Raw genomic sequence first — 24,486 nt, forward strand, 5'->3', positions numbered from 1 at the left:
TATCCATTTCTTCTTTATTTTTTAAATATGTTATATAAAGGGACTGGGTGGAGGAAACTGTTGCAATGTTAGCGATCAGCAGTAGTCGATCCATGCACAGCTCTAGTTCTCCCCTAAATGAGCCTTTGCTCCCTGTAAAACGTGTTCGGACCATTTGCACTTTTACAATTTTACCACGAACCTGAAATATTAGCTTCTGTGTCAAAGTGACCCAGCTTTCATCTACAGTCTTTGACTACACCCCAAGTAATAGTTTTTAGAATCAGCTCAGAAGCACGACCGGGGGTACGGTCATCGTTTTCTTCAGCATAAGGTTATGCACTGATTTTATCCCCAGAGTTAAACTACCAATGCAAAGTTGGGCAGAACAAAATTTCCAGGGACTCTTTTTAATATGGACACTGGAAATTACCAGGTAACACATGGCCAGATCACCACGTGGGAGAAATAGGCAGGTGTAATGATCAGCACGTCTTTGACAAGGGCTCGATCATTACAGGGGTGCTCCCATTCAGGAACTTGTATTGTTTCACTGTGAAACTCTCTTTAACCAGAATGTTCACTGCGAGTGTCCCTCGTTAATGTCCCCTTGCAGAAAAGCAATAAGATTCTAATCAACTTCATGAGACAGCTCTCCATCAGTGCTTCACAATCAATGTCCATTAATAGGCAGACCAGGACTCAGATTAACAACATATTTTACTCCATACTGCTGTCTGTGTAAAAGCTTGGCTTCAGGCTGATTATCTGGAAAACTGCTAGATTCAACATCTGAGCTGAACACATGTCAGGGCTGAGCTCACATACAACTGAACTGCTGACACTTTTACAACCTTTCTAAATCTTTCCAAGCCTGCAACAAATTTATTGTACAGGGTTTTGTTTTTTGTTTTGGGGGAACACCTAAGGAATTATTTCAGTCACTGTTGCCACGGTTTCATTAGGTTTACACTTTGTTAAACTGGAAAATATAAAAGACTCGCTCGTTTTTTATAAATCCTGAAGTTCCACAACAATAACCCAGATAATTTATTCATAATTGTCAGCCAGGGTCTAAATAAACTGTTTAACTAGTTCATTTATGAGATCACTGCAACTCTGTGCATGCGTGATGCTAATTTTATCCAACTAGATTTATCAAATTAAAATAAAATAAAACAGGCTGGCCTGTTACCATCTAACATTCTGTCAGCGTCACAGAAATGGTCATTTCAACTTTCATTTTAGCTTTAAAGCTTTTTGTTTCTCTTTCTCATCAGATCTACTTTATGGTTAGACGCTGCTGCCAGAGGCCGTTGAGAAGCCTGAAAATCAGTGCTCACTGCTGTCCTCCAGAGTACACGCCAGTCATTACAACAATGGTGTGAAAATACAAGGAAAAGAAGGTAAAGACCTTGAAGGTAACATCCTCCTCTAGGTTTGACTGACTGCACATTGAGGTTAGAGGTCAACCGATACATGAATTAGGCTTTTAATCGCCAGATTTCAAAACGTCTGATACATGTTTACGAACCCACCTTGTATAGAAAGCTGTACTGTTTTTTCTCCATATGACCCTTGAACCGCACAGGTGACGGGCCCGATCAGTGAGCGGCTGACGTTATGGATGGTAAACTCCACACAACTGCTGTTATCACTGGAGCAGAATCTAGCTGAATACTGCTCTACTGGGAGTATTGTAGTGTTTCTACGGACTGTGAGGACCAGAAACTGTCCAACTGTCCAGGCCATGAATTCCCACGATCCGGTCACTCTGGCGATGAACTGGGCATCGGAGCCTTTAAGCACTGCTGCAGACATCGGCTCCAGCTGAAACTGGTCTGACACTGGTAAGTTTAAAAGAGAATAGATGTGAGGATTTGCAACCTTGTGTGGAACATAGAGGTGTTTCTGCACATTTTGTTTGACTAAATGAGCTCCTGTCACTGATGATCATATAAAACATATTTCTTTACTGTGATAATACCTTAATTCTGTGATTTAGAAAATACTTTTGGCCTTACTATATGAAAAATTATATTTAATATCATGATCTCAAAGTGTATGTAACATTTAGTTAAAAGGGCCACATTCATTCTTAGGTAAGGTTTGAATTTGCTTTAAATACACATTCTTCTTCATGTAATATAATAATAAAATATTGGAGATATTCTTTTGAGATTCTGCTGTGTGTTGACATGATTGCATTACAACATCTCCAAAGATTGCAACCAGTTATATCTCCAATTATATCAAATCCTAAAAATGTTCCACTGAATTCTGATTCAGTGGATTTTAACTTATTCTAATGTTTGATGTGAAAACTGCCTGAAGCTCCTGCATATGCAGGGTTTTAAACTCTACGCTGGCACATAATAGCTGTTTGGATAAATGCATAAATATGCATAAGTATACAAAGTAACTCTGGTATTAACTGAAGTTTTAACTACAGTAGACTATTATGAAAGGTGTATAAAGGTGTGGTGTTGGCAAATCACAACATTTTAAACACAAATGCTAAAAAAAATACAAGTGAAATATGGAAGTGACATCAATCAGTGAAGAACTTTTCCTTGTCACAGGACAATGGCAATGCATGCTGCAGGCTATACAGGTACATACTGCTTTTTTTCAATATGGTGCTTGAGAGCTGTTTGCTCAAGGTAAGTAAATATCACAAAGGCCATTGGTTTTGTTGTGTTGGCTTTTGACAAGGCTGAAAGTTAAACACAGCACAAAACAGGACTGATCCTTCAATTGATAAGCATCAAAGCTGACATTGTAAAATATTTTCTCGCTGTTGTTCAAACCTAGAAGGAAGATTTTCCTTGTTAGTCACATTATTAAACAAATGTCTGAGCACGGCTGTTGACATGTTACTGAAATTATAGATTTGATCAGTTTTTCCCCCAAGACTGCATCATAGGTAAAGACTGATCCTTTGTAATAGCGAGAGGTTCAAACATGCTGTTGAAATATACGTTTCAAAAACATTTGCTACATAGTCACCATAGTTACACAGTACCACAAGCTGGAATCAGACATCAGAGGTTTGTTTTATCTAACAACAAATAAAGCACATCCAGGGATATGTTTGTACTTGTCGGTTCACTCGATTCATTCGTGTGAAGAGTGGCAAAGCTGGATCACGTATTTCCCTGCAGATCTCACAGCCCCAGACTGACTCCATGATCTTATGACTACACTGATCAATACAGTTGATTGTTATTGTTCATTTATTGGCTGTCTTGGAAAAGAATCCTGAAACCGCAATGTGAGTCTAACAATTTGTGGCTCTGAGGTCCACTATGAGCTTAGCATGTAAAAGGATATAAAATTATATGAGGTTTACTCTCTCTACAGTGTGCTTTTAACCAAAGTTCCTAATTCAGTGCAGTGTTCAGTGTCTTTCTCAGCGTGTGGAGTGAAACCATGTGCCTGGTGCGGTTTCTATATGAGAAATGTGGACATGCCTCAAAATCTATCAGCTCTAACTGTGATATCTGAGGTGGAAGCTCTGATCATGTTGTTCTCCTGTGTATTTTCTCTTGAGATTACGCTGTCCGTAATTATTTTTGTTCTTCACATCAAAGAAAGCTTCTCCATATTTTGAGGTTTCCCCCTCTTGTTGTTAGTGGGCAGGTCTGCTACTGACATGCAACAAAAATAAAACTTGGAAGTCATTGACAAAATGAAATGAATACTCACCTCCCATCGTGCAGGGTAATAAACAGATGAAGAAGAGAGAGGCCCAGGAGACAGTCATGGTAGTGCTTATCTCAAAGATGGGGACAGACGGCTGTAATGAGCAGCAACAAGAACTCAGCAACTCAAAAATTAAAAATGTTCCTGAATGTTTCTAAAATGACTGTTGGACATGCTTAAAGTTAAACTTCAAGTAAATAACTCAAAACTACAAATATAACAAAGGACAGCACTCGGGCATCGTCATCACTGTCTGGGATTATGTTAAACAGTCTTGTTATAAGGTCCACTGCCCTGTCTCCTGGACATACCTCCACAGCTGCTTTCACACTCTTCATCCCCTTCACAGCTGGCCTCACTTCCTCCTTACTCTGCTTCCTGATTCACTAACTGTCCTTCATCCAGCCTCCTCTCTCTTTCATTTTATCATTCATTAGCTCAGTTCCAGCACAATTCTTGACCTATTAGTACATTTCCACCTCTATCTTTGTTCGCTTTCCTCTATCCAGAGGAAACACTGAATGCCTTCTTGCTAGTTTCCCTCAGCAGTAAAGCTTTAATTTCCCTGTAACCCTTCACTGCCACCCAGAGCTTGTCTCAACTCCTCCCTGAACTCTGAGCAACAGTCTTCTCTTCTTAACTTCCACCCTTTAATAGACCCTTTAATACTGCCTTCACTTGCTTCTTCTTCTTGATGTCCAAACGTATCATAGATGTAGAACACCATGTGATATTGCCCAGCTACATTCTGGCCTGCCACCACACCTCGCCTCCTCCTATCTCTTTAAGTTTGCACTCACTGCATGTGATGTAGTCGTCCTGTGTACACCTTGTTTCCCTCTCATACATCACCCATCCCTTTTCTCAAAGTGTTCCCCACAGTCATTTCCATTCTTTTCCCAAAATCCACCATCTGTCCATCTGCATTTATCTCCTTAACACAGTACCTACCTAACACCTCTGTTCCCTTCCACTACATGTCTATTAAGGTTTGCTTAAATCAAACTTCAATAGACAAAATATTTTTTGTTTTTATCACTTCATCCAGCTTATTGTGGAATTCCTCTCTCTCTAACTGACAATTCAATCTGACCTGTGGGGCATACAAACTGACAACATTCAACAATTCCCCATCCACACAATTTGTAATTTGGAACTTATGATCCTAAAAATAGTACCATGATATAATGAGCAAAAGTTTAAACCAGCACAAAGCCAAGTAAAAACAGAACTTAAACCTTGTTAAAACATAAGTAAACTGACACTGACAGAGAATTTTAAAGCAATGAAAAGTAGAAAACTGAAATTTGAAACATTTAGTTGATTTAAAAGTCTGTTGATCCACTGAAGTTTTGTAACTCTTTATTCTCAACAAAATATTTTTAAAAAGCAAAACAGTCACACTAAATAGTTATAATATAATATAATATAATATAATATAATATAATATAATATAATATAATATAATATAATATAATATCAGTGTGGGGAAGGTTATGTTTAAAATGTATTCCACTACAGATTACAGTATACAGAATGGCACTAAATGTAGTTTGTAACATATTCCGTTAAGTTACTCAGTGTGAGTAACGTATTCTGAAAACTTTGGATTACTTGATATATTGTCATGATTTTTACAACTATGTAATGTACTATTACTGTGTGATTTATTAATATTACCGAGCTAACATTGTTAGCTGGTGTTAGCTGAGGTGCTGTTAGACTTGATGGATAGCATTAACAACCTGCTAGCTGCAAACAATCATGTGCACCTCTGAAAGCAGTACCAACTAGATGTTTAAATCTTAATATAAATGAGCAACAGTAGGGTGGACATTAGGTAAGGCTGTTGGTTTTGCAGAGATCTCTTACAGAAAACAATTTCTGTATCAGTATTGTGTTTTCTTTCTGTCTGCTTTCAACATGACCCAGGCAGCAACCACAACTAAAACCTGGTGGAGTCCTTCGATGCTGAGAGCAGCTTGCAATGCAAACTGAATTTGCATTGCACGGTCAGATTTCGCCCATCCCTTTCTTTTTTGTATGTCAAGTGGTGACGGAATTTCCAAGTAAGAAATGGATTCCTGCCCGTGCGCTGCTGGCTGCGTTGCGCTGGCTTCGGGTCGCCAACATCAAGCGCTTATATTAGAGCCTCTTATTGCATGTTTTGTTTGGGTTTCATGTATTCCGTTAGTTCCCAACACTGAATATAATATAATATAATATAATATAATATAATATAATATAATATAATATAATATAATATAATAGTTCTATTAGCGCTATATCGCTAATTATTATTACTAATTATCACTTATTTGCTCACGGCAGAGCCAGGCTGTTCTGTAATACGTTTTACACTTGCTGTGAAGTTTTCCACTCTTTGCTGTGTTGATATATAAATGTAAAAATCATCTCAGTTTTGAATCTTTTCATTAATATTTAAAAAAATCCCCAGAAATAGAAACATCTTCAATTAGATCAACTTACTGTGTGATACCTCCAGTCGTGGGTCGTGGCGGGTGCCGTGGATCAACGCTTCATTTCCTGAAACGGCAGGTGAGCAGCGCTGTGGCTGACTCCACCTGCGACTCTCACAGGGAGCAAAGTTCAAACCTGGTCACTGAAACGTGCCCTTATCAGCTTACCTGTCAGTGAGTAATAATGTCCCAAACATCCACTCGGGGTGGATGTGAAGTAGATAAGAGTTAACTGATTCACAAACAGAGTCATAAACAGCCATGTTAGTCAGTGTTTATTTAACAAGCATTAAATAAATGTCCTAATGTCACATATATCAATATACTATAATATAATTGTGTGTGCTCACTTTATATCGCTGCAAGCAAAAGGTTTATTTAACACCATCAATTGTTTTGTTATTACTAAAGTTAACCGTCACTGTGGCACAGTGTGGTTTGTGGCTCAGCTGCAGGGAAGGGGTGGAGCAGTTGGTTCAGGCTGTGGTGTCAGAGGAGGCTGACTCACACACCTGACCTCCATCATCTGATCATGTTTCCCCTTTTGAGTACGTCGCTGGGATCAGAGCAGAGATCTGTGTGTGGTGTGAAGCTGGAGGAGAGCAGCTGGAAAGCTGCTGTAGAAACAGATTGCAACTATAACGCTGTGTGCCTGAGTCCTTTATTATCACAGTCACACTCCAGTCAGACCTGCTTATCATAAAACAGAGCAAACACAGATCCAAAGTGACCTTTCAGTCTATGAATATGAATCTCAAAGACATAAATAATCTTTAGTAGACAGTGGAAACTCCGTTAGAAGCAACTAATGTCATGTAGCTCAGTGCAACAATCACAGTTCTTGTTCTACTGCAAGGTTTCCAGAATTAATAATTAGTCATTATGAATTGGGTTAATTCGAAATGAAATATAGTTTGCTCATATTAACTAATTTTTTTAAAAAGACAAAAAGTTTTTCTTGTTGCTAATTAATGCTCAGATTATCCTCTAATAATCTGAGGATACGATTATAGTTGTGCAAACTGGTGTTACCCTTCTTAGTTTTAGAAACTGGCAAAAGGATTAGTTAAGTTAGCAAACATCCCGCTCATTTTGAATTTGATGCCAGGAATACAATTCAAAAAAGTTATGACCAAATCCCAAATAAGTGTAAAGGTGGGAAGCAGCTCTGCCAGCAAACTGCTGCTGCCTTCTCTGAGCCCAGTCTGAGCCCAGACTCTGGGACTTGAACAAAGTTTAAAACTGTCCTGTGGTCTGACCAGTCCAAGTCTGAAATTCTTGAATTCAAAACCAGCATCTGTTACGTATGGAGGGCTTAATGCACATAATTAATGTATTTGAGAAAGTCTTGCTAGTGCTGAACAACATATACAGGTTTTAGAGACTCTTTAACTAATAACTAACCAGGCAGCTCGTTCACTTTCTCCTGACTGTTCTTTCTACACTTCTTTATCATACAAACAAAAAAAAAAATACAAATAAAATCAGTAGTTTTAAAGATAACAGACATTTTATGAAAGTTTGACCTTGTTTGACATTGAAGAAGAGGTCAGAGGTCCAACGTAACGTGATATTTAGAAAGCTCAGAAATCATTGCCTATATGCTTACATGTGGTCAATACAAACAACGGCAGTAAGAAAGAGTTTTAGCAGTTTTAGCTCAATCTATTGACCTTGAAGGAGAGGTCAGAGGTCAAATGTAACATGAAATTTTAAATCTTTACACAGTACTTTTATATATTGACAATATACGCCACCTAACTATAACAGTTTTAAGGCTTTTTGTCCCAGTTTGACCAATAAATCCTTAAGTTGACCTTAAAGACTTGGTCGATAAAAGGCAAGTTTGTAAAGACTTGTTAACTTTACAGCCATAAAAAGCTTTTATCAGAATTAATTTAAGTTTATTTGAGTTATCGTTACAGACAGAATGATATGCATGCATGCAAATGCTACCTCCTTGGAGAAGATAACAATGTAAATGCAAAACAGTGGGAAACCAGAGCTGACAGCTGAAAGTCAACTGAAGTTAACAATGCAGGCTTTGTAATATTCCCCAAATTAAGCTTTATGAGTACATTATGAAGGAGGCATGTATTAAACACACTTAATATACACTTCTTAGATACAAACAGTGCCATTTGGCAGCTAATGCTGAATGTTAATATAACTTCTGTTTACTTACATAAAACCTCCACAGCGCACCTTTGAGATGTGGTGCCAAGTTTTCAGGGATTTCAAGAGCCTCATCACACCTCAGGAACTCCACAGAGGAGATATCCACTATCTAAAATCTAAAATTATTTCCTAACCTTACATCTATCATCCTTCCTGGAAAGGTAGTTTGTTAATTCATTAATACAACAGTGAGTTGATGCTAGCTAATACTGGCACAGTTTAATATAATTAACATGCTGAAGACAAGACTTTGATTGGTAATTGATCATGTTACAGTGTTGCTACTTGTACTCGACTGAAAGCACAGGATACTTCTTTCACCTTTCAGTCACTGCAATAAGTTCATGCAGTGTCACTGTCAGCTCCAACCCCAAGGTGGGCTGGAATTAGCTCAGCCAGGTTTCCACGGCATTTTTATCCCTCGTCTCCTCACCCTGCATAATAAGAAAACAAGCAACAGTGGCTATTAAAACCAAAGATGGTTAGAAGGCAGAACAGCGGCTGAATATGGCAGTGCATGTAAAAAACAACTTTATTTTTCACTAATTGGTTATATTAATATTTATGTTTGTTTATCAGACTACTCCTCAACATTAGTAAAGGGACATTAACTCTGTTTATCTCTGATGTCCACAGTGCTTATGTCTTAATTGTTCATGGAAAGGTGATTCAGATCTGTATATGACCTTGATTTATGATTGCTTCAGAAATCAGATGATGGTAACTTATAATAAATATAAGAATATTGTGCAGTTAGAATAGTCTAGTGTAAGTCTTTTCCAAAAACGTAATCTTGTCTGGATTCAGTCTCGTTTGCACAGTAAGATCAACAAACTTTAGAGATTACATAGCCGCTCATTAAGCGCTACCTAACTGCTCTAAACACTAATCACACACTTGTCTTCCTTAGACAGTAAAAGCAGTTCCCCAGATTACCCTGTAAGCCTGCAGCATGCTTATGAATGATGGTGGGAGGTTTGTGTGTGTAGATTCTTAAAGCCGTGCAGCCTGTGGACCTGTGATACATTTCAATGAGTGTCTTCATCAACATCAAAGACATGCAGATTGCTTAGTGTTTGATTTGCAAGCTAGGGGTTTGACACTGGGTCAGTCAGGGTTTCCTGGTTGACCACTAGAGGTCACTGTGGGATCACGTTCTTCTTATATAAAAGGCTGGGGTAGAAATTGCGCATATGGCAGCATTTTACACGCACTTACTGCTTGTTGCTTGCTTGTTAACTTGTGAACCACAGTTGCATATGTTGGCAAAATTCAATTTTCATGCATTAAAGCAGGGAAGTGAATTTTGCAATTATGAATAATAAAATTTATGTAAAAAGTAAAATATGTTTTTGTGTTTCTGTGGATTTGGGACTTGTTTTCTATGCATGAAGATGAATTAAATATTTGAACAAAGAGGTGGCAACAGGTAATTTACTCAAATTACCTGTTGCCACAATAGAAAAAGAAAAAGAGTTTATTACAGGGCGTTTATCCAAATGTGTTCAAAGTGGAAGAACAGAAGGAAAAAGATGTCTCCCAAGTCTCAAAATTATACATAAATTTAAACCTGGCTTCTGTTACTATAGTGAATTATTTGTAGGTTGTTTGCTATACGTTTAAAATGTAAACTTTAAATTGTAATGGAGTGAAATGTCTAATATTTCCTACTGAAACGTAGTGATGGCAAAATAAACATTACACTGTAGCTATACTAGTACATTTGTTCTTATGCAGAACCTGATAAAATATACCAAAACGATCTTTCTGAAGATGAACATGTGATTGAAAGGAGGCCTTTGGTTGGAACAGCCGTCTGACTGATGGACAGCTGAAGATGCCAACATGACCGGTCTTTCCGCTTAAATAAAAGGCTGATGTGGGCCACAATTTCTGAATGCAGCAGTGTAGCAGGAGCTGGAACATCTCCAGACACAGTTGGTATTGTATAGGCATAAGTGAGCAGACAACCATGAAACACAGGAAGTAGATCGGTGGGGGGAGGGTCAACTGATCCCTGCATATGACCGACTCTGCTGTAATTCAGATGGCCTTCTCTGCCACCAGGTTTGCTCTGTCAGGGATCACCAGTCACAGTGTATCACTCATCTGCTGCTTCACTTAACTAGCCTTTTGTTTCCATACATTGTTTGCAACCACAGATTATTTCTACTTCTCACTTCCTTTATCTGTGAGAAGAAAATATGATATGACCCCATGATGGAACATATTCCTTACAAAGAAATTCAGAGCAGCATTAATTACCATTGTAAGATTTGTTTTTGTTGTGTCAGCTGTCGGCTAATCAATGGTTAAAGCCGACTAAGGTTTTTTGTTCCTGAGCTTATTAAGCTATGTTGTCACTGGGACATGCCGCCGCCCTCTTTCACCTGTAAAATACTGTTAAAGGCAAAACATGGACACTCCCTTGTTTAGACTGCAACAGTTTCCTGGACAAATACAATTCAGTGTTCTTTTTTTAGAAAATATATTTTTCCATTCTCAACTGTACTATTATTACTTTCTGAATAGTTTTGAATCAATGAATCAATATAGACATGTATATTAAATACAAACAAATATGTATCAGTCAAAAGGATTTTTTAAAAATGATTTTTTTCATCAAAAAATATCCAACTTTATATTAAGTGTCCCACAAAAAATTGGCTTGTTACAAAGCCTAGAACATTAGCCTGTCAGCAAAGAGCGTACTGTCTGGCTACACAAACGACCTGTGCAGATGCTGTTATTGTGCCCCATAATGTCACGTTCTTGGGTTCACACTGTGAGCTCTGGTCGTGCTGGAGCCCCCCTCACACAAACTGCAATAATCTGGCTTTACCCGGTGCTCCATATGGGAAGCCTACCATTCGCTGATGGGTTAAATCCACTTAGTGAGAGGGAGAGGGAGCGACTCAGCTTTTCCTTACGTCCAGCTGACCAGTCTGTCACGTCTCTGTCTGGCTGCATCAAGGACCACATGGTAGTTTTACAGCTGAGCAGAAGTAAAGAGAAGTATGCACAAAAGCAGCTGTGGAGTCTCACCTGCTCCAATCCTGTTTACTAGACTTAACCAGCAGCTACTGACTGACTGACGGTTAGGAAGATAAACAAACAAGTTGCCCTCTGTCAAAGAGGCTTTGGATGAGGTCACCTTTCCCTTCATCCTGTCACCCTTCAACTAGGATTATGCCAGCACTTGTGGTCCAGTTACCTCTGAGAACTTCCTTAAATACAACGTATTAACTATTTGTGCCTAAAAAACAAAGATCAGAGGGGTCAGTTTGCAACGCTGCCTTCTGTGAGGTAAAACAGTCATTTTTCATACGTTTGCAGTAAGACTCCTTTCCACAGTCATCTGAGGTGTTGCTCCCTCCTCCCACTGTTCTTACAACTCAGGAGGGAAAATGAGTGGGCCAAAAGGAGGGGAAAGACAGCAACATGCAGCGGCTGTGATGGAAGGGCTCCTCCACACTGAACACAACAACACCATTGTTATTTGAGACTTACCTAATGCCCTTACCCCTCCCTGTGCCCTTCCTTCATTTTTTCACCTCCCTCTGTTATGTACATATATTACCTTAAAGAAAGACTTTTGCAGAGAGCTGCAGAATGTTCTTAAGGACATCCAGATTATCAAGTCCTGCAAAGCCAGAAGTTCAAGACAAGACAGAGCTGCAACTACTGCTGTGCAACATGCTTTTCAGTTCATAATCATGCAATAGGGAAGCCTTTAATACTTGATCGTGCTCCACACTCCTTCACTTTGAGGTTTATTTTCCTTGAAGCCAAATAGACTTTACAGTTAATCATGTTGTTCAACAAGTTCCAATTCTGCTGTGTTGGGATCCAGATTTCTTTTACTAATGCACATATTACATTTTTTTTCAGAGTAGAATCTTGTTGGGAACTAAAAAATACACAAGTAGACTAGATTTGTTTTTTAAGCTTAAGATGAAATATTGCAACATGCAGCTATTACTTTTGGAGCAACTGCTACAATCTGTGAGGAATGTTTCAGGCACTCACCAAAAGGTGATCCAAGAAGAAGCTAGCTAGGTGTACCTAATAAAGCATCCAGTGAATGTACAACAACAAATACACACTGAGGACACGAATATAGAGTTTCTATCATAAAATAATGTTGCATATTGTTATCTTTTTTTAAGCATTGACAATTACTACCATTATAGCTTCTTTTCCATTTTGCCTCAGTCTGTTTTAAATGAGTCCAGCAAAGATTTCCAGGGATCTCATGTGCACATATGCAATGATTTCCATGATGGAATCATTCCTGGCTTCAATGCAGTGTCACTTGAGGGTCCACAGATCCATGTTGGATTTTTGGTTTTGTCCATTTCTGCATCAGTTTTTAATTAATGAGCTATAAGTGCAATATAACTGTTCTTCGTCCTAAATCGGCTCTGAGAGGTCCTTCACAGTGAACATAGTTTGCAAAGTGAAGCAGTAAATAGAAAGAATAAAAAACTGTGGAACTGGTTGCTGTCATTCAGTTTTATACCTTTAACAGAGAACACAAACTCCTGATGCTTCGATTAAGATGGTTGTTTATGAAGCAAAAAAGAGATTGCAACAGATTACACATCACTGAGTGGGGCAGTGGGTGCCAGAATACAATATAAATAGCAAACAGGAGAAATATATATAATGAAGAGGAATACATACAAAAACAATAGAAATATATATGTATAAAAATAAAATAAATGAATCAATGTCTATTGACATCACCTTCTCTTTTATCCATAGAGAACAGACGTTTTGATTCCCTTCTGTCCTGCTGTTGCCACACAAGCTACAGAAACATCAGTTCCCGCCTGTTTGGCTGTTCAAGCATGTCTCGTGGAATGAAAAGTAGACCTCGGGCAATAACACCTCTTTGACTCATTAGCTGATTTCACTTTCTCACTAATACTTGGCTCTTATACGGAAAAGCTCAAATCTAACATATGGTAGCTTTTGTTAGGGCTGAGGTGTGATGTGGGTTTTACATAAACGAAAAGAAAGGAGTTGGTGAGTTCTCAAACTGCTGTTGAATGCACACCTCCAGGAAATAGCACTTCACTGTGAATCAGGACTGTTTGTTTAATGGTAGTAGCACCAATAAACAAATAGACATGTGCAGGTCCTCCTCCTGAATCAAACAGCTACGAGGCGTTGGGAGTGTGTGGTCTCTGCTGGGACTGAGATGTTGGCGGAGGATCCTTTGGGTTCCGCAGGGTTTGGGCTTGTTTAAGCCACCATGCACATCTCGATCTGTTTGGGATCTAATAAATTGGAGTCCAGGCTGCTACTCTGGGCTCTTTTACTTTTTTGCAGTGCTCTGAGCAATGCTATTTACAATATACATGCTATACATGCTTCCTTTTATCATTCAAAAACATAGCATACATTTTTAGTTAGAAACATGGTGTCTAGCCATATTCTTACCCTGGATGGTACGACCTTGGCCTCCAGGAACACTGTGAGGAATCGTTTTGACCAGGATATGTCCGTCAATGTGCACATTAAACAAATATGTAATTTAAACAATATCTCTAAAAGTAGAAACATCTTGTCTCAGAGTGATGCTAAAAAACTAGTTCATGCATTTATAACTTCTAGGATCAACTATTGTATATCATATTGTATAATGATCAGGTTGTTCTAATGGTGCGTTACAGAAAAAATCTGAAATTCCGAGTTCCCAGTCTGAATTTTTTTTGTGGAAGACTCACTCACCTCAGACTTTCCAATCTGCAAATCGAAGCAGCAAAAGTTAGCAATCAAAGATGGCGGCACTGAATGTAAACAATAGTAACCTGTAACCTTTTAATCTGTACTGCACCTGCTGTGTATCAGGCCCCTGGGACCTTTCTGAAAGGTGACTGCAGGTCTGCAGGCCCCATCTTATCTTAAAGACCTCATAGTAACGAATCGCCCCAATAGAGCACTTCAGTCTGAGGCAACGTCCACACTCGCCCAGATAGATTTGAAAATGGCGTTTTCGTTTGATTTGGGAGACAGACACCCTCTCTACTTTAGGCATAAAGCCTTCCTTTCTGACAAAGCATCTAGTTAAGGTTGGATCAGGGGACCCTGTATCCTTTGTTATGCTATAATAGACCTACGCTGCTGCTTTATCTTACAATATAAAGTGCCTTGACACAACTGATGTTATGATTAGCCCTTTATTGTCATTGTTAATGTACAATTTGAAATGAAATTGAATGAAATAATGGTTTCGTTGTACATTCTGAAAACTGAATTGAATTTACAAACACATTTTACAGATGTCTGTTTACACTAAATAATAGATATAAATAGAATGTAATGAAATACTCCAAAGGAAATTCAATTTCCAACAACAAGACTGCACAGCAATACATATGGCTGCAAACCGAGCACTTTTACTTTTGATCTGTTTTGCTTAGTTAGAATTTTAAATGCAAGGTTTTTTGTTGTTCAGAGTATTTTTACATATTGATATTTTAGCTTTTACTTAAGGAAAAAAACAAAATACTTATTCCAGTATAATTTCATACACAGTGTGCTCTACAGTGCAAAATACATTATTGCAGCACACAGAGGTATTACACTGGTTGTTGCTTCTTTTACAAATAATGATGCAAAATTGGAAGAAATTGTGGTGTTTTTGCATTTACTGCAGATTACAAATATGAAACTATTCTAGGAGAATGGTAACCCTGCTGGACAACTTTGTGCCCAGAACAACATGATTAACAGCAAAGTGTTTTTGCCTTTGGGGCAGGCATAGTCAAAATAGTACATAGTGCCAACCAGAGATGGGCAGTAACGCGTTACTTGTAACGCATTACTGTAATCTGATTACTTTTTTCAAGTAACGAGTAAAGTAAGGGATTACTATTGCAAAAACGGTAATTAGATTACCGTTACTTTCCCGTAGGAACGCTGCGTTACTGCGTTACTAAAACCGTGATTTTTGCGAGAATGTCTCACGACAGTGACGTACGAAGTTCGTGGCAACAGCTGTGTGCAGATCAACAATGGATCACATATCGATTGTGGGAGAGAGTATGAGCGTGCAGCGTTTAAAGCGTGGAAGTACTGACCTTACTTTGAGTTTGATTCCATAAAAAGTGACAAAAACATTAGCGTCCGCTGTGCGTGGGAAGAAAACTTCTTTTTACAGCGAAAAAACCCCTAAACTTCCAAGCAAGCACCGAGTAGCAACGACGTAATGGGAAATTCACAGAGAAACTCACGGATTCTTCAACTGACCGCGGCACACCTGCACCAGGGTAAACCTCCGCCTACCGCAGTCCTGCTTTACAGGTGAAAATAGAGCAACAGGACCGCTGAGTCTTTGACTTTATTTATTTTCTGCTGTGTTTTACTTGCATCTATTTGAAAGACTGAGTGTAAACACAAAAAATATTTTATGTGCTGGAATGTGCAGAAAATAGGTTTAAATGTTAAACTAATTTATTCAAGTCAGAGAATGTTGCATATAATAAAATTTTTGTTTGATGCATAAAGTTAAAAGATTAAAACTAATAAAACAAGTTTTAAAAAGAGACTTTTCCATTTGATTACATTTTGTATGATGGATTATGCAGAAAAAGTAGAATTGGGCTGAAAGATCTATCGCTTTATCACCTCTTCAGGTTGTAAATCGTGTTTTTAAAAAGTAACTAAGTAATTAATTACTTTTGAAAATAAGTAATCAGTAAAGTAACGGGATTACTTTTTTGGGGAAGTAATCAGTAATTAGTTACTGATTACTTTTTTCAAAGTAACTTTACCAACACTGGTGCCAACAGTCCCGTGTCCATGCCCTGACACGTCTATTTTGGCAGCATAGGGTGCACCTACACAATATTGTGCAATATGATATATACCATATTATGGTTATGCTTCCTGATCACTGTATCTAGGGAATTATTGTAATTATCCCGGTAATACACCCAAATGCAGTGTTTGTATGCTAAATGTATTTCAATTCTCTATTACAGTAGCCTGTCTAGAGACATTATTCTTTGCAAAATTGAAGAAAATTCTAATAGGAAGAGAGTCTAGAAATGGGATAAATTAACAATTATTAATTTAAGAAATTACAGAAACGGTTATGAGCTAAAAAAAAAAAAAAAGTAAATAAATAAATCATTTGTCACTTACACACAGAAACAGTTTAGTTTATCATAGTATTCATCTGTTCCAGAAAATATTTAAACATTTCCCATATATGTAGTTGATCATGAGCAGTTGTATTTTTGCAGCTGTATTTTTCTCAGGGCGGTAAAGAAGTAAGAGGTAACCGTGTCAGGGTAGTGTCATTCACTCAGGGGAAATGAATAAATGTCCCCTGCCGAACCGTGAGAAATGACTTCAGCACAAAGCCAACGCACTTGTTTCCAGTGAAGTCATGTTTGGACTGTATGCACACCATTGAGCAAGTGGACGATGACTGCATGAGAAGGGCTGCACAAGAGCACACACAGAGGCAAGAAGCTGTACCCACACGTATCCTGTCGCCATTTTCCCAAGCTAAACTACAAAGACTTGGCTCGAGGAGTACACACCCCTCTCACAGTCATATGCCAATGGATAGTCTTTCCACACTAGCACTGTAAACGCAAAATGTGTTTTGTTTTCGCGCACATAGACATAATTCAAAGCCGTGGAACGTTTGGAGAGAAAATTAAGACGTTTCTGGCCAGCTGAAAGACGGCTTTAATGACAATTTTGCCTTGTTTAGCAGACGGCTGCACAGAAAGACAAATACCTCACCATAATTGTTGACTGACGTGTCACGTATCCACACGGATAAGGGCACAGATTTGAAATGGTGTTGCCGACTGCTGTGTTCTCCAATCAGCGTGCAGCGTGGGCGGGCAGAAGCGCCGTCAATCATGCAGGAACTATAACTGTTTGAATAGGGAGGTAGGGGGAGAATCCAATCCGGTTTGAGCTAGTTTTTCTTCCAATGGAACATTAACGTCTCCCTGCGCTGTATTAGACTGTACTGGCAAAGCTTTATCCAGAATATACCACTGTACTTTCTCCTGTATTCAGTTACATTTAGCTATTTTTAAACCCACAAACCAACCATGCCTAAAAGGAGCAAAGTGAGTAGACCATTATCTTTCATGCCTTTAATAACACAGTATTTATAACCCACAACTAAAATTTGTTAAGGGGCTTGTGGCGAGAGTTGTTCAAACGTTGCTGCAATATGTCCGTTTTATGTACCAAGTGAACGTCAACAGCAGTGTTGTGTATCGCGGAGTTTAGTTAGCATGTAGTGTCTGTTTTGATTTTGTCAAGCGGCTAATTATTGAAGCTTCTCTTTCGTGCAGTGACTGTCGGTGGCAAGTGGTTGCCCGTTTTATGAACAGAAAAACAGTTTGTGCAGCTGCATCGAATTCATTTACCGTGCCGATAGATGGCTTTTCTGCGCAGAAAGTTGGCGGCATATCGATTGTTTTCTGTTGGGGTCGTCACCCTGGATGCGAAAGTTTTCCTGAAAGAAGACCCAGTAGCGAAAAAAAACCCGTACAAAATTCCTAATTGGTTTATTATTCTGTGGCGGTTGGCTGTAACGTTATTTTTAATGCGGGCACAAAGTGGCCTCTGTAGTTCTTTTGTTGGACAAAACAAACAAACACATAATACGCTCTGATTAGCGATATTGTTTTATAAAGTTAGTGTGCAGGCGTTGTTTATTAATGCACGGCAAGCGAAAACGCAGTTCTTGGAAGGCGTACGGCTCGTTAGCCGAGAGGCTTTCTGTGTATTGTCGGCTCAGGCCAGTTGTAGGTTATGCAATGGCGAGCCTCCGTCAGCACAGCGCTGCTCCTGTTGCTGGGGGTTCTAGTAGATTCTGCATGCAGACCGACAGAGTCGCAGAGCATCTCGGAGATGTTCTTTTTCAAATTCGTGGCGGGAACACTGGCTACGCTGCTCGGGTTTCTCCGGCCACTGGCAATCCCATTTATTACCAATGAATGAATGTGTCGTGAGGAGGCGGAGTCGGCCCCCTCCTCCACTGAAGTATTACTGTAGGCAAATCACTAGCAGGAGCTGGGAGAGCAGCACCACGTGACTCAGTTTAAACTACATTATGCTATTATATTGCCCTGACTTTTGTAGGCCAGCATGTTACAGGGCACTTTATTCCTGCTCAGTTATCGTTGCGCTGGAAAATGTAGTTCCTGAAGGAGTAGCATTTAGTGTTAACATGCTGACTAAACTGCTTTTAGTTTTTAAATGGCCTTGCATGTATTACCTTACTCAACTCAAATAGGATAATAACTTATTAAAAAAACTGTCCTCACCCAGTACCAGATAAATCAATCAGAGGCACAGCAGAATGCAGACAGTTATCATAATCTGATTTTTTTTACTTTTTCTCTTGTTCTCCTTACAGGCAGGTGCAGGTGACTCAGAGGTAAGCAGTCATTTCTGAATTTCTTGTTTTTTGGTTTTAGATATTTTAACAGTTAGCCTCCACACTCACCAGGGGTCAGTAATATCTCATCTTTCAAAGCCATTGCCTGAGACTGACTGTTAAAAGTAATCACTATGTTTGTTTATTCTCTGCAGCCCAAGAGGAGATCTCTCAGGTTGAAAGATGTAAGTATGGAGAAGCATAGATAAAATGCTGTTTTTTTACTGTGTTATTTTTTTGGTTTAAAAGAAAATGATCTTCTTTACTCACAGAGACCTGAAACTGCAAAGCCAGAGCCCAAACCTAAGCCAAAGGTAGGGTCTCATTTTAATTACTTCTCATAAGACCTGAACTGTTAGAATATGGTGGCTAATATGTGGTTAATATTTGTTTTTGCAGAAGGGACCTGCTAAGCCTAAGAAAGCTAAGGAGGTGGAAAAGGCCAAGCCAGAAGAGAAGGCGCCGGAGGCTCCTGCTGAGAATGGCGAAGCCAAAGCTGAGGAAGAGGTAAGTGCTGCGACATGTTTAAACACATCGAAAGATAATAGTCTTCTTGGCGGTGCTGTTAAACTCTGAATGTCATCTTACAGGCACCCACTACAGATGGAGCTGAACAAAAAGATAAGGCAGCAGAATAACATCTCTCAAGCCACGTCTTTTACCAGTGCTCCCTGTACCTCTTTTCTTGTACAATTCAGGGGAATATTTTTATCAACTATTTTCTAAATACAGGTTTTTTTAGTAGTTTGATTGTAGAGAACACTTTTTTAAATGAAAGAGGGGAAAAAAACAAGTCAATTGGAGACGGGGAATTTCATCACATCTCACAATTGTGCATCGCCATGAAAATTGCGGTCATTGTTGTTACTGTCAGTGGATTTTTTTTTTTTTTTCCAGTTTGTGTAAATGTGAAGGAGTGGAGGGTGCGGGACAGGTTACCGTGTCGGCACACAAGCATGACGTTCACAGGAGCTGGGGAAACAACTGGAAGAGCTTGCCTGCGTGGATTACATTCCATATGCTTTATAAGGGACAGTGTGTGTAATCTGTGCCGGGGTGGGGCTTGACAAAGTCACAGGGCACCTCATTCTCTTATTGTTTTTATTGAAGAACAGTGTTTTAGGGTGTGTGTAAAAGCTTTGTTCCTATTTGTTAACTCTTGTACTGATGCAGTTTTCTTAACAAATCTGACCAATAAACCTAAAACCCCTAGTACTGCGACTCTCTCTTTCAGAACTGTGCATTGCGTGTGTTGGTTGTGTCTGTTCTGTGATAGCATTGCAATGAATTTGTATAGTTGCTGTGAAAAAGGATTTCAATCTTTCTGTATGCAGTGTGTAATGGTACTTTGTAAGGATGGTAAAAATGGAATTTGTTCCTCTTTTTTTTTCTTTTCTTTTTGGGCCACATTAATGTGGTATGTAACCGTTAAAAAAAAACAGATTGGCTTAAAGGCCAACAAACTGTACATTTATTTGAAATGTCAAATGCATACCAGCAGTAGCAATATTCATGTGGGTTTTAGGTATTTGTGTCAAGTACAAGTGTGCGGTTTCTCATGATTTGTTTATAGATGTAACTGTGTATGATTGTTATCAACAAACCAATAAAACTCAGTTGGTAGTTGTTACACTGTTTTATTCTAAGAGCGTAATAATGCAGAAAAAAACAAGAACTAACATTCAATTCAATCTATAACAGCAATAAAATATCTGATAATTAAACTTTAAAGCTGATTAAAAACATTGATTAAAACAAAACCTGTTTAACAGATTTTAGTAATTGGATTGTGCAAAATGAATTACAGCTTTTGACGCTTAACTAAAATCTGTAAGACAAGTATTAATACCACCATAAGTGATGTTGTATTATTGATTTTAAGGATTGTTGCTTTAATATTGACACAAATCAACATTTTTCTTTTAAATAATATTATAAATAATTTGTATATTTAGAAAAGCTAACTTATTCTTCTAGATAATAGAAAAAAATAATAAAAGGGTGGTTTCAGAAGGAATCCAACTAAAGTATTTGCCAGCTCAGGTTTTTCATTCCATAAGTTGTCAAAAAACAAAAAAGAGAGAGAAGGTAAAGGCAGTTTTCAGCACCACGGACAGCTCCGCACTACGGTGGGCTGTTCTTTATCCTGCGCTGCCCATTTCATCCATTTTACGAAAATAATATTAACTCGGTGTTAGCAAACAAACTGATAATGTTTGTCCTGACGTGTGAATGACGCACTCGCGGCCTCGCGTTCTGATAGGTTTGCACAAACCGTAAAAGTGCGGGCCTTTATAACGTGTGGTGTTACACACCCAATCACCCCCCGCCCCCCAGTGTTGTAAATGTTTAGTAGTTACTTACATTTAAGATTCCACCTACAGCAAGTGAATATGGAGACAACACGTGACAATTCAATAATGGATTCGCGAGCTTTTAATTATGGGTTTTTAATTAAGCCTTATTCATTACTGATCGGAAAAGTGACATTTCTATTTAAATTTAAAGCTTGATTTGACTAGTGATTCCTGCATTTGCTTTTAGGTCTTTCTGATCACTGAAATAAATGTGCATTCAAAACATTTTGTAAAAAGCCCACGTAAATGCATAGAGGTGTTTTAAGATGGCTATAGGGTTGGGAATTGCTTCTGGGAGAAGTTTGGCATTACTGATGCATCTTTATAAGATGAATCATACTGGGCATATCAGGCCAGTGTGGCCAGAGACTGAGTAGATTCACTTTTTGTTTTTCCTCTTTAAGATGCTACTGAAACACACTGATACAAATATGATACTGAACATGAGTTTAAAAATACAACCCAACTCCCAAAAATGTTGGGACACTGGCTAAAATGTAAGTAAAATCAGAATGCTACGATTTGAAAGTTTCATAAGTTTCATATTTTATTCAAAGTAAAAAAATAGAAAACATATCAAATGTTTAAATAGATACATTTTACTAGTTCATAAAGAGCAATTAGCTCATTTTGTAATTTATGCCAGCAACATGTCTAAAAAAATGGGGAGCAGGTAACTAAAGCTCACAAAAAATAATAAAAAAAAACGTTTTTTCAATGTATTAATACACATTACATGACCGATTTAAGATGACATAGCAACAAGATACAGCCACATTGAGTCTCTAGTTCAATTTGGGTTGAAAGTGCAGACTTCAAACTATACACATGTTTTAAATTGTGTGGATGTTGTGGAAATTGTGTTCCCACCTCTCTGGGAACATCCCAGGCTCTCCGAGTTATGGAGGCCTGTCTCCCCCCACCACACTCCCTGCCAGTGGCTGATGCCCTCAGACGTTGGTGTGTTGGTGGTTCTTGGTGTCTGGGCGCTCATTTATGTACCGACTCACTCCTGGTGGCCGATTGGCGGGGCCTGGCACCTGTGGCCCGGCTGGGCCTCTTCCGGGGGGTGGGGTGCCCTCAGGCCTGTGGCCTCTGGGCCCGAGGCCTGGTCCTCTCTATCACAGCTGGCTACCGGCAGAGCCCACAGGCATGTCACTGCAACCCCCTCTGGCCTCTGCTCCGTGGCTGCTGAGTGACCTCTCATTTGGGGCTCTCCTCAGCTCTTCCCAGGAGGGTGGCACAGTTGCCCCTGTGGTGGTCCTCCTTGTGTCCTCGTACTCTGGGGCCGCTGGATGTCTGGGGCCTGGATCTTCTTCATACCTGCTTCATACCCTGGGGGACGGGGCTATGAGTCCCCACACTCCCTACTAGATCGATACATGGAGAAACCTTTTGAATACAAGCATGCTGATCCACACAGGTGTTCACAGACACAAACTACACCTTTCTTGGCTGCTACCTCAATGCACATTGTGCGCTGTCGATCTTGCGTGCTGCACAATAACATGTAATATTAGTTAGTTGATATTAGTATCTACTGTTATCTACTGTTAGCTAGTATATTGTGATGGTGTTGTATTTATTATGTTGCTCTTTCTTGTTCTTGTTTGTTTTCTCTTCTGTTTTTTTCTCATCTCCATACAGGTGATCCAGGTGTTTTGTTTGTTTTTCTTTCTTTCTTCCCCCCTTTCTCACCGTCTCTTCTCCCCTTTGGTTTTCTTTCTCTCCCTCTCTTTCTTTCATTCTTTCTCCCTGTCCTATCCCCCAGTCATGTCTGTCCCGTTTGTAGCAACCAAAAATCAAATCAAATAAATACATAATTATAATAAAGGTCAACCAAACGACCAATATGGCAAGGCCATGATGATCCACTTGGTAAAGTAAATCCGCTTGGCATCTTTCTTGGCCTTCAGACAACAATTCTGATGGCTAAAGATCCAAACGGGACAGGTAAAAATAAATAAATAAACAAATAGTGTGGTTGGACCACGTAAAACCAGAGTTATGATAAAAATAAATATACTCAATCCTTTTTCCTCAATACTATCGTCACTTTTAGTGTGGGAAGAAACGATAAGAATGGCATTTTCTAAGAGCAGCGAGGGAAAACGCAAGAAAAGAAAAACACAAAACCCCTTTCCTATTCAGGAAAACATTGTACCATGTCGACTAATCAAAAAATTATATGGCAACACGTGGCATTTTGTTGTTTAGGTATAGGGGGAAATTTTGGCAGTGACCGCGGTGAGAGAGTGACATCGATAGTGAATTTTGAGATGTAAGACATTTCTGACATTTAACGACACACTCCAAACATGCTAGTGTGTAGTGTAGTCGTTTGTTTTGTTTGTCAAAACAATATGGGCACTACTGAATGTCACAGCTGCTGCCAAAAAGCCACCAATAGCAGATAGCAATGTAAATTCTGTCTCTGGGTGAAATACGGGAGGAGTGATACACCTGCTGTCAGGCTCATGATGTGCTCCTCTGTCTTGTGGTGGACAGAAACTATTTTTTGTAGTGGCACAAATGATTTGTGTGCCATCTTATTGTGACACCTGATTGTATAAATTTACAATTTATATTTGAATTCCTACATGTTTGTTGTTTTTACAGTAATAAATATTGTTTTTTCCTACTCTGATTTTAGTTTGTGTGTGTGTGTGTGTTTAGATCAATTGTGCTCATACAGCATGTCAAAACACAAATTAAGTTCAGACATGTAAAATAAAATGAAAGTAGGTTGTCTTTAAAGTTAAAATCAAAAATAGTAAAAAGACAGCCAGTTATACCCTGGAACCCAGAAGTTGTAAAATATTAAGTAAAGATGGATAGAGGTTCACAAATCTGCAAAAAATAAAAATTAAAAAAATTAAAAAAAAATCTAGAAATTGTGAAACAATTTCAGAACAATTTTCCTGTAGTGGTTTGTTGTTAATAAACCCTCAGACAGGATGGGATACTGTCGTGGTTTTCAGTAGGGAAAGAGACGACACCTTGTAGAGCAAACAACTTCAACCTTTATTTCTCACTTCCGGTACCCAACACACTTTCACCATAAAACCAGATATACTTAAACAGATAACACCTCATCCTCCTTTCGCAGAAAACAACAACTTATTGAAACATTTACTGCATATGGGAAACTGTACTTTCATTACTTCTTAGAACCTATTGCAGAAACATAGCTACTCTATATTTAACTCGAGATGCTTTGCTTTATTTAATCTCACAAGTTCAATCTTTGTGGTTTTATGACAACTCTGCCAGCTCTAGTTCTGACAAGACCTGGGACTTCTGTCTTGGGAGTCAGAGTTGTAGACGTCGATAGGTTGGGAGCTGGCAGGGTATTTTC

The 24,486-nt window shown here is 38.8% G+C and overlaps 2 protein-coding genes across 2 annotated transcripts in view; one reads left to right on the plus strand and one right to left on the minus strand.

The window, feature by feature from the left end:
- igsf5a (immunoglobulin superfamily, member 5a) overlaps positions 1 to 6,321 on the minus strand; it is a 26,766-nt gene extending 20,445 nt beyond the window's left edge. Inside the window, exons 1-3 of the mRNA XM_005935960.3 lie at positions 6,175 to 6,321; positions 3,688 to 3,778; positions 1,518 to 1,826 (exon numbers count right to left, since the gene is read on the minus strand). Coding sequence (XP_005936022.1) covers positions 1,518 to 1,826; positions 3,688 to 3,745 — 367 coding nt within the window. The 5' untranslated portion in view covers positions 3,746 to 3,778; positions 6,175 to 6,321. The remainder of the gene's footprint in view (positions 1 to 1,517; positions 1,827 to 3,687; positions 3,779 to 6,174) is intronic.
- A 10,912-nt stretch (positions 6,322 to 17,233) lies between these two features.
- Positions 17,234 to 20,401, plus strand: si:ch73-1a9.3 (non-histone chromosomal protein HMG-like). Its single transcript, XM_005935959.3, has 6 exons — positions 17,234 to 17,449; positions 18,751 to 18,771; positions 18,927 to 18,956; positions 19,044 to 19,085; positions 19,171 to 19,278; positions 19,362 to 20,401. Exons 1-6 carry the CDS (start codon positions 17,432 to 17,434, stop codon positions 19,407 to 19,409), a joined length of 267 nt encoding a protein of 88 aa, XP_005936021.1. The 5' UTR covers positions 17,234 to 17,431; the 3' UTR covers positions 19,410 to 20,401.
- The last annotated feature ends 4,085 nt before the right edge of the window (positions 20,402 to 24,486 follow it).

The sequence above is a fragment of the Haplochromis burtoni genome, unplaced genomic scaffold (assembly GCF_018398535.1).
Source record: "Haplochromis burtoni strain Fernald_Lab_line unplaced genomic scaffold, NCSU_Asbu1 Contig_24, whole genome shotgun sequence".
Taxonomy (NCBI): Eukaryota; Metazoa; Chordata; class Actinopteri; order Cichliformes; family Cichlidae; genus Haplochromis; species Haplochromis burtoni.